The 10520-nt window shown below is 54.9% G+C and overlaps 1 protein-coding gene across 1 annotated transcript; it reads left to right on the top strand.

Annotated features, from left to right (window-relative positions):
- The first annotated feature begins 356 nt into the window (after window positions 1-356).
- On the top strand, window positions 357-8659 carry LOC146584742 (tumor necrosis factor ligand superfamily member 10-like). Its single transcript, XM_085324378.1, has 5 exons — window positions 357-653; window positions 4697-4843; window positions 5159-5195; window positions 5757-5864; window positions 6144-8659. Exons 1-5 carry the CDS (start codon window positions 441-443, stop codon window positions 6584-6586), a joined length of 948 nt encoding a protein of 315 aa, XP_085180504.1. The 5' UTR covers window positions 357-440; the 3' UTR covers window positions 6587-8659.
- Window positions 8660-10520: the final 1861 nt, after the last annotated feature.

Below are 10520 nucleotides of genomic sequence, written 5' to 3'. Positions count from 1 at the left end.
ACTCTGTTTCCACACTTACTCCCCAGACCCCGGAGCCACCTGTGATTCCTGTGTCCTCTCTTGGACTCTGTTCTGGGGGCTCCCTCAGTGCTTGTGTCCCCAGGGCTACCCTTGGGCCCCATCCCCCATGACCTCCCTCAGTCCCTGTGGGCACCTTTGGTCCCTCCTTGTCCTGGGGGGGGGGGTCACCCACGGCTCCCAACCTCAGGGACCCCCTCAGTCCCTGCGTCCCTCCTCGATCCCCACCCCGAGGAACTGCCCTCGCATGCCATGTCCCCAGCGCCGCAGATGCACGGGGCTGGTCCGGCGCGCGGGGCCGCCCCGTCCTGGCGCGCCCCGCCCCGCGGCCGGTCCCTCCCGCCGCGGCCGCTCCGGAGCGCGACGGGCGCGGGGCAGCAGCGGGCAGAGACGGTGGCTGCCGGGCCGGGCCGAGCCGAGCCATGGCCCCGCAGCAGCCCAGCGCCGGGCAGTACCTGCGCTCCGACAGCGGCGGCTCGGCGGCCCGCATGCTGGCGGCCGGCCTCGGCCCCAGCGGCCCGCGGCGGCGGCGCTGCGGCTCACTGTGGGGCAGCATAGCCGTCATGGCTATCCTGGCCCTGCAGATCGCCTCCACCACCGGGCTCTTCGTCTACTTCACCATGGCCATCTCTAAGGTGAGCCCGCCGGGCGCGATTGCCCCGACAGAGCCTGCAGAGGGCGGGGAGGCGAGAGCTTTTGTCTCGCAACGCCTCCCCGCCTCCACCTCCCGGGCTGTTCCGGTGCAGGCTGCCGACGGGGGAGGGAGAGAGACCAGCGGGGATCGGGCCGGCAACCCAGGGGCAGGGGGAGCCCCTGAGCACCCGACTCTCCCGAGACAGGGAGCTGCCTCCCTTCAGGGATCCTCACCAGCTGCAGGTAAGTCTCAGACTGCTCTCCCCACACACGTTGGGTTTTGCTCACCGGGGACAGGCGGCTAGGAGTGCTTCCCAGCGGGTTTTCCCGGTGGGTGCGGGTTTTGGTGCTGCCACCGTGCCGGGGAGCTGTGGGCACAGCCACTGCCCGGGGCTCAGGCTGGAGCTGCGAATCCAGTTGGATAGAGACAAAGCCTCCCGGCCCAGGCTCCATCTGGAGAAGTGGATCCAGATGTGGAGATGGGACACCCCTGCTCTGGCCTCCTTCAGGAGCTGTGGAACCAGATTTGGTGGGAGGGACCTCCTGCCCTGGGCTCCATCCAGAACCACAACTCCAGATGTGGAAGAGGGTCATTCTGTGCTGGGCTTCATCTCGAATTGTGGATCCAGGTATGGAGGGAGGGCATGCCTTTCCTGGGCTCTGTCCAGAATGGATCCAGATGTGGAGATGGGACACCCCTGCCCTGGCCTCGATCTGGAGCTGTGTATCCAGATATGGGAGAAGGGAGCCCCCACTTCAGGCTCCATCCGAAGCTATAGATCCAGATGTGGAAGGGGAAATGACCTCCTGCCATGGGCTTTGTCCAGAACCACAGATAGCAATGGGAGGGATGGAGCCCCTGTCTCAAGCTCCACCTGGTGCTGCAGAGCCAGATGTGGAAGGAGGGACTCCGTACCCTAGACTCCAGGCCACATTTACTCCTGGTTCTTACCCCATCTTCTCCCTATACACTGCCACCACCATTCTCATCCTGCTCATGCTCCAGGACAGCTAAGGCCTTCTCACCTGCTTCAAGAGGCCTAGGTGAGGAAAACCTCCAATACCAGGAGGTCTTATGTGCTTGTTTTGGCCTTAATCACATCAAATAATCTTGCAGGCATATAGCCTTGCCCAGCTCCTGTCAGCATCACTAATATCAAACAATTCCCAGCCCTGGCACCCTGTGGACCAGGTGCTATGGCCCAACAGCCAACCTTCCCTGGAGCTCAGCAACTGACCTGCAATGCTGCCACTTGTTAGACACCACCAGCCCTAAAACACTGGGTCCCAGCCACAGCATCAACCCCATTGCAGTGCAAAGATACAGTCCTTGCTATAACAACCCAGTGCAGGACAGGCCTAAGCCTGTTAACAGGTCCTTTTGCCCCTGCAGAACTGGGTGCTAAGGCAGGGAAAACATCAAACAGGAGGGATCATTGGTGTGAGGTGAGAGAAATTAAGGACAGCCAAGCAGTTTTCTGGGCAGTTCCACTAATATTAACGATCAGCCCTGAGAAGAACCCATCAAGAAAAAGGCCCTGAAGTGCCAAGCATTGCAGAAAACCACAATTAAAAACCAACCAACCAACCAAACAAAACACAAAAAGCAAAAGCCCTGCTGGGGAGATCAGAGCTAGCCATGCATGCAGGAGGAACAGCCTGACTGGTGCCTGGCTGGGCATTTGTCTGAGCAGACTCCAGCCCGCTCTTTGGGGTTTGTTTCCATCCCCACTGTGGCATCCACTCTGGGGGCTTTACATGGAAGACACCACAGAGAAGAATGCAGGCAGACACACAACAGGAGAGAGCTGGGCAAGGAGGAGGCCACCTAAGTGTCCTCAACTCTCTTATTTGGGAGGCTAGTTGCTGGATCCTTGTATGCAACCAGTGCTACCAGTGCAGGTAGATGGTCAGAGCTCGGCTTGTCTGAGAGGATTGTGTTGCTCAGTGCTGCCAGCCTGCCCCCACCCAAAGACACACACACAAAACTGCTTGGGCCTCCAGTTTTACAAAACTTACCTTATCACTTTGCACTTGATTTAAAACACAAGTCTCCTCCTCCCCACCCTACCCAGCACTAGGTCCCTGTGTGGGGACACAGATGGACAGAAAAACAGAGTGGTTATCCTGCAATGAGAGACATGTCAGTGGTGCACATTGCCCATCATAGCCAGCTTTAGTCAAGGCAATTCAGCATGAAGCAGTCAGTGCCAGATGGGTGGCAGTGGCCATTCTACTTCTGGGAGTGTGCCACCCTCATTACCTGGACCCATTGGACAAGCGCTGCCGAGGTTATGCTGGTGCATGTCATATTTCGCACTTCTGGCAATGTGGAGCAGTAGCATGTGCTGGCTTTGCCCAAACACATGCATATGTTGCCAAGTATCATGTGAGCAGTCCCATAACATAGGGATTTACATGGCAGCATGTACCTACTCATACAGGTGACCTTTGCATGACTGCAGCCCACCTGACTGAACCCACCCCAGGCAAAACAATCCCAGGGCTTCCCTTGCCTGTCTCCCAGTCATCCGGATGTGGGAGTCACTGTACCCAGATGTGTGAGCCACCATATCACCCCTCCCCACCCTCAGCTCATCACTGCCTCCCATCTCCTAGTTCTTCCAGTCAGCCTTTGTTTGGACAGATTGCTTGCCCAGTGGTACCTACCCTCTGCCAAATTTATCTTACCTCACACAGTCTTTTTACCAGTACTAGCATCTCTGTATTGATCCTGAACATCAGTGAGGGACCATGGTGGTAGATGGTGTGGAAGAAATATCAGACAAAATGAGCAATCTACAACTGTAGCTGAGGGAAGCAGGTAGGCAGGAGTCTGATGGGAGATGGGAATGTGCAGGATGCTGCAGGGACTGACAACATGGCCAGGCCCAAGCCCAAGAACTCCTAAGTCCTATTCTGGGATCTGAGAATGATCTAGGTGATAAGAGCAGGATGGTCAAGGTGCCTATATCTATTCCCAGTCATTGGTGCACTGATTTCAGGGCAGCCATCCATCTGTGCTTCAATTTCCCCCCATCTGATAGAGCAGCCCAATGTACTAAGATCCTATAGCCAGCCACACTGGGGCTGCAGAATCAGGGCTGAGCCACGTCAGCCCAGGGACACGCTGTGAAGGGGTAACTCACCATTCAGCAGGCCACATCACATTGAGGAAGGTTTCCCATCCCAGGCTGATGCAGCACTGTGAGCACTTGGGATCCAGCTGCCAGCCAGTGTGGCTCAGCAGCTGGAAGGGAAGAGCTGTGTGAGATTGCCTTTTGCAGCTCCAGCTTAGCTCAGCAGTGATAATTAAAGCACCAAGAGCATGGGCCAGGCTTCCTCAGCATTTCCAGCCTCAAGCTGCAGCCATTCTTCTGCAGGGTGCAGCTACAGGCAGCCTCAGAACAGGGCCAAGCATTGCAGGGCAACTGCTTCCCCAGGCTCTGTGAATATCTTGTTCAAAGCCGAGGATGATTTTGCTGTTTGAGAAGCCCAGTCCCCCAGGACAGAAGCAGAAGAGGAGGAAGGAGATAGAGAAAGGGAAATTTTCGTTCTTCTTCAGTCAGCGCTCTGCGGCTTTGCAAGAGTCACTTGCACCTGAGTCCTCCTCATGCTCAGCACTAGGACTCCTCAAAACAGGCTGTTACATTTCCCCAAGAGCTGGGACAAACAAGACCCACTTCTGCCAGCTCTTGAGGACTGTGAGAGGATGAGATAAGATTTAGACTGTCCAAATCATAAAGCAGATCTGGGACAGTGCTCAGGCTCCACCCCAGCCTCTTGCCGATTAACTCCTTCCCACTAGTGCCAATACAGTCTCCCTTTCCGTTTTGACAGCACCATTCTGTCCCACCACCAGCTCTGGGACTGCAGTTCAGAGGTATTCTCCACTTCTTGGTCCAGCTGTGAGAGCTCTTACACTAGAGGAGCCATGCCAAAGGGGACCACCCTGTGCACAGGGATCCCCACTGCCCCCTCCAGCCAAGCCACTGCCCTCAACTCTTCCATTTAATGTGTAGACATCCAGGTATTTCCATTCCAGCTCAAAGCCCAGTCACAGGGGAGCTCAGAGGAGCTGAGATGTTTGCAGCTTATCAACCAGCAGCAGGAGGGCTCAAACTTGGAGGAGCTGATCAGCAACCAGTCCTGCCTCAAGTTGGCCAACACCATCAAAGCCTATGCGACAATGGTAAGCCTGGATCTGCTGGCTGAGAGGAAAGGGGAGACTGAGGCACCCAAATGCGGAGATCCCACCTGCCTCCCCACCTCATTTTCCTCATCAGCCTCAGCAAAGAATGGTAGAGGGCAATTACAATGCTTGATTTAATAGAGGTCAGAGGAGAGGGGCTGCATGCCAGGCTTTTTGTCGGTCTGTGCATCAAAAGGGSTGGTGGAGCCCAGAGACATAAGCATGAAGGACAACGGAGAGATGAGAGGGATGGGGGAGCGGGGAACATCCTTTACACCTTTAAACCATGGGACTGTTTTTCTTCTCTCGGTTCAGGTGACAGAGAATGTTATGCGCAGGAGCACAGTAAAGGGTGAGTTCCTTTCAGCTGGAATCTGAGGGTACAAACTGGGACTCCATTCCAGGGGGATTGGAGCTGCAAAGCATTGAGGACATGTTCACTTGGGACCAGGTTGCTGTGATAAAGCCAGTCTCTCACGGCCAGACAGATGGAGTCACAGTTGACGTGGGCGCAGCTCAGCATGCAGCCAGGGATGCCAGTGGGACGGGTGGTGCTTGGTCACTCCTGGCGCAAACTCTCATCAGGTACAGCACTGCGGCCACAAAGTGGGGCAGGAGGGGAGCAAGGCCTTTCCTGCTGGGCAGGTGAAGGGCATACATCCCCAGGCACAGTCTGGAGGAACAGCCCTGTATGTCTGTTTGGAGTCTAAGGAGTCAGAGATTGTCTGCCCAGGGGTCAGTGCTAAAATGTTAGTTAATCATTGACTAGACATTTCCTTCCCCAAGGAACTTCCCTCTTTGAAAGTCAGTGGGGCACTTCCCTGCCTGCTCAGTAAGGACATGCTTTGCCAGCATGGAGCTGGGGGTCCCTAACTGCTCTGGCCTTTACAGCCATTTGTACCTTTCTTCGCAGAAGCCCAGCAGAGCTACTTCAACATCTCAGAGGGGCAGGCTTCTTCCAAAGCACCCGGCAAGCCCTCAGCACATCTAACTCTCCGCCCACAGAGCCTGGCCCAAGATGGTGAGTTTGGGAACCCGGCTGAGCACCAGAGGGTTTTCAAAAAGGGAATAAAGAAAAGATTCCACCCAAGGGCAAGGGACCAGCCTGGGAGAAAGGATTTAGTGACAGCTAGAGACCTGTTCCTCCTCTCTACTCCAAGAGCATCTTTTCCACACCTCCAAGTTGGGGACTAGGGTCACTGTTGGAGGCAGATTGAGTCAACCCCTCCCTTGTCCCCACCCTGATGTGTACTATCCAGAAGAGCTTCCTCTCCTCCATGACTCTTCTGCCTCTCCCCAGGAAGCTCCAAGCGCTTCGGGAACCTCTCCCAGTCCTGCCGCCATGCCATCGCCCGTTGGGAAGACAGCACTATCCACTCACACCTGCAGAACATCACGTATCGGGATGGCCGGCTGCGGGTAAATCAGGCAGGCAAGTACTACGTCTATTCCCAGATCTACTTCCGCTACCCCAGCGATGGGGCCAGCACCCGCATCTCTGTCCCTCAGCTTGTGCAGTGCATCAACTGGAAGACCTCCTACAGCCAACCCATCCTCCTGCTCAAAGGAGTTGGCACCAAGTGCTGGGCACCTGAGGCAAACTATGGTCTTCACGCTCTCTACCAGGGGGGACTGTTTGAGCTCAAAGCTGGCGATGAGCTCTTCGTCTCTGTCTCCTCCCTGGCCATTGACTACAATGATGCGGCAGCCAGCTATTTTGGGGCTTTCCGGCTTGACCTGTGACATCTTCCTCATCCTCATGTCCATCCTCTTACCAAACCTGCTCCTTCCATAGTGACTCTCCTGTATGGCCCACAGACAGTCCTCAGAGTCCTGTTGCCTTCACCTGTGTGGGATGGCAGCCGAACAGCTGGAGTCCAACCCATGGGGACGTGGTGCAGTTTAAAGCCCTCCACATATTGTCCCTTGTGGAGAGGGACAAAGCCGGAGGAGGGCCCAGCATGTAGCTCCCCATAAAGACCTGGTGTGTCAGTGCTATACAAGAGAGGACAAGTCCCACAGCCACTGCAAGCCTGGCCCTTTGGAGAGTAAAGGAGAGGAAACTAATGAGCCAGGAAGAGTCTGCTCTCTGAGGGCTAAAGAGGGACATGCATGAAGGATTATTTCACACCCTGCTAGCATATGACCTGCCCAGCTCCTCTCTGAGCAAATGGAGCAGGGAACATGAAACAGCTGTCGCACCAGCTCCAGCAGCAGCCTGCCCTGTCCAGGGAGCTGGCGGGCACACAAGGACTGCTAGAGTTTGGGTAAGGATACATAGGGAACACAGGCCTCTAGCAAGAGTCATATCACCAAGATGCCTTGCAACATGCACCCACCTGTCTCCCATCCCCATCAAGATAAAGGCACATAGGTCACATCCACAACTGCAATAGAAATCCTCCCCACAGCATGACAATCCTCTGCAAGTCCAAACATGCAAATCGCACTGCTGGACATGGCAAACCAGGTGTGAGCTGCCAAGGAGCACAGTGCGGAAGGTGTCAGGCCAGAAATCAGGTTTAGCAGAGAGCAGCAGTGTGGTGCGCATAGCCACAGGGCTGGTCTTCCTCCCTACTCTGCCTGCAGGTATGCAGGAGATCCAGCACTCGTGGGCATCAGTAATCAGGAAGATATGAAGGAATTTTATTTCAGGCTAGTTAAAGCCTGGAGTAACACTAGCAATCAGCTTCAGAGGGTCAAAGAGCAGAGCCACAAAGCTGGATTCATTACCAGCAGAAGCGGCCACACCTAAGCACATGGCAGAAACACACATTTTTCCTGAACATGGACATCCCCAGTGACCCTGCACCAGCAGAGGCCAGTGCATAGTGCCTCTGTATCATCATCTCCTTCCTGTCTCCAAGCAAACACAGAGGTGTCACACCATTGAGAGGGTGCAGTGCTGCTGCCCAGAGCCTTAGGGAAGCTGGTCAGAACAGGGAAAGCCAGGGCAAGCTGGAGACCTGTCAGGTTGAGGTGCTTCTGGGCTGGCCATCAGCAGGCTGTCAAAAGCAGTAGCACCTGCAGATCCCAAATGCTTCTCAGCACATACAAATCCCTGAAAGCGAGGAAAAGTCAGCAAACTGCCCTGATCTTCTGTTCCCAGGGAGCAGTCAACCCTGCAGCAGCTTTAATGGTGCCATGTGCTGGAGTCGCAGCTGGGGAGGCTGCACATGGGGAGGGGGTACTGCAGATCCCTGGCGCTGAGTTGACTCCAGGGTGCTGTGAGCAAGCTGGTCCATCCTGCAAGGCAGAGGGCAGCTCAAATACACAGGACCACAGAGCCAAGGAGCTTCACACCAGGCCTCGCCTTCACTCCTCTCTTCTGACCAAGCCTCATTTTTCTCTGTGTTTTGTTTCTCCAAGCTGCCTGGGGCCAGCACCACCACTCTCTGGCTCTCACACTGTTAACTGTCAGGATTTCAGCTCGGGCCATGCAAGTCCCCAGGCAGCTGCATTTTCCTTGCTGCTCTCTACCCCAGTGTTACTGCAGCAGTGACACCAGGGCCACACAAGCCCAAGCAGCGCCAGCGCAAGCCCCAGAATAGAGAAGAGCAGACCCCTATGGTCACACTGCAGGGACACCTCAGACACAGAAGGTGGGGTCGAGCGGGGCAGAACATGACTAAGTTGGATGCTGGGGTGTATACAGCCCCCTTTTGTAATTAATTGCATATTCTCTGTATCATACTAAGACTGTTGATGTGTACAGATACGTGACAGCAGGCTCCCAGGAATGACACAAGTATCCCTCACACCAGCAGAGCTGTAGGGGAGCTCCGTGCTGGTTTAAATAAACCGTGGACTCTAGCACTGGACTTGCACCTCTTTGCATCGGGCACCCTGTGAAACTAGTTACAAGTCTCTGAGCAGCCACAATGATATGGATTGAACAAGCAGTAACCTGACAGTTTGATGTCTGGGCCAGTTCAGGTGCGCTCTGCGATTGCACTGCCGAGCACATAGGCCCTGTGCAGCTCCATTAACTGTGTAACAGCCTTCTCCATTTTTCTGCACCCCCATTTCTTTCCTTACTCCTTGTCCTAGCAGATTACTCAGCACAGAGACCATCAGCAAGCAGGAAGAACTACAGAGGGTCAGAGCTGTGCACCAGATTGCCCCCTAGTAATTGCAGACCCACTCCAGCCCCCTGAAATATCTATACCTGGCAAAAGTGCCAGCTGAGCAGAGTCCTGCCTTCCAGTCCCACTCCCTGTGCTTGTTCTGATGTGCATCTAGCAGCAGGAGTGCACAGTGGTGGTGCTGGGACGCTTGCAACAGCTGCAGAGCCGTTCAGATACCCTGCCAGAGCTGCCAAGCACCAAGGTCACCTCCAGGAACAGGCTTGTGCAGGTTCCCAGGAGCTCCTTAAGTGTTGCAGGCCAGCCCTAATGAAGGCTGCAGGCAATAACTGGATCTTGTCTCATCTTGCATCTTCAATGCCTCTAACAGCTCCTCAACCAGTCTGCCTAGGCCAGGGCCATGCCAGGGCAGCTGCCACCTCTCTCCCACTTACCTGCAAATGCCCAGGGCATTCCTAGGAAAGTGGACTTCCCAGGAAGGTGTGCTTCCTGGTCCTCCTTTGGGGTTGTCAAGCCTAGCCCAAGGATGCCAGAGCCCAGGCACGACTCAGCCCTGTGGAGAAAAAGCTACCAAGGGCCAAACAAGAGGGTGATGAGATGGGCTAGTTGCCCTTCATGCCACAGCAGGGACAGGGGCTGTTTCTTGCTGCTGCTCTCCCTGCTGCAGCTTTCTGGACCCAAGTCATCTGCATTTGCAGCTTTTCCTGGTGCTGGGAGCCAGTACCACATCTTCCTGTACAGGGAATGTGATCTTCCCCCCCAAACCCAGAAAATTGGCCCTTTGCCATTCATCAGCCTTCATCTCCCTTTCCTGACAGGCCTGGAATAGGAAGAGGCAGCATCTCATTATAGCTCTTGATCTAGCGAGGCAGATATGAGAGGGTACCCAGGACCATGGAACTCTACTCAACCCCATTGCCTAAAGCAGAGTGGAGAGAGGGAGAAAGCGATTGCACTCTCCCTTCCTGCTTTCTGCCAGAGGGGCAAAACAGCTGCTCCAAGCAGGGCTGTGAAGGGACCCCAGAGTTTTGCATCAGTCCAGGCTGCCCACATTCCCCAGCTGAAATCCCATGACCTTGGAGAGGGAGGCGATGCTTGGCCATGCAGTGCGCTTGTCTCTGACCATCATGGGTTTTGCTCTCACTCAACACAAACAAAGCACGAAAGCACGCAGTACAGCTGGGTTATACATAACATTGCTTTAGCAAAGATGCCCAAACACACCAGGCCTTGCTGCATGTTCACAGTCCAGCTTGTTTCTGCCACTTAAACGAAAACCTTTCCTTCCAAAGGTACCTTTCAAATGATCCCTTATTCTTCCTCCTCCCATTCTTGCTCTTGCTTTCTGGGCTGCTTTAGTTACCAACAGCAGGACTCCCAGGGCTCTCAGAAACTGTAACAAACAGCACTGTGGAGAAACCTCACCCCTAAGAAAGTGTAGGGCTTGTCTGGGCTCCCAGGTATTCAACTGCTGAGTCTTGGGCCACCAACCCTGCAGCCATGGGAACTTGGTGCTGAATCAAACAACTGCAGAAAATGGAGCAGGGGGTCTAGAGGTAAGGGGTGGGTGGTAGTCCCTGAAATATAWTTTA

Source organism: Rhea americana, unplaced genomic scaffold (assembly GCF_003343005.1).
Source record: "Rhea americana isolate MKP2758 unplaced genomic scaffold, rheAme1 scaffold_90, whole genome shotgun sequence".
Lineage (NCBI taxonomy): Eukaryota > Metazoa > Chordata > Aves > Rheiformes > Rheidae > Rhea > Rhea americana.
Note: the sequence above shows the minus strand (reverse complement) of the source record. Positions and strands in the feature narration are given on the sequence as shown.

Bases quoted from the DNA above. Each gene is read 5' to 3' on its own strand.
- LOC146584742 (XM_085324378.1), top strand. From the start codon at position 441: ATGGCCCCGCAGCAGCCCAGCGCCGGGCAGTACCTGCGCTCCGACAGC. The intron at 4,844-5,158 runs GTAAGCCTGGAT...CTCTCGGTTCAG, and splicing joins TCAAAGCCTATGCGACAATG to GTGACAGAGAATGTTATGCG. The intron at 5,196-5,756 runs GTGAGTTCCTTT...CTTTCTTCGCAG, and splicing joins GCGCAGGAGCACAGTAAAGG to AAGCCCAGCAGAGCTACTTC.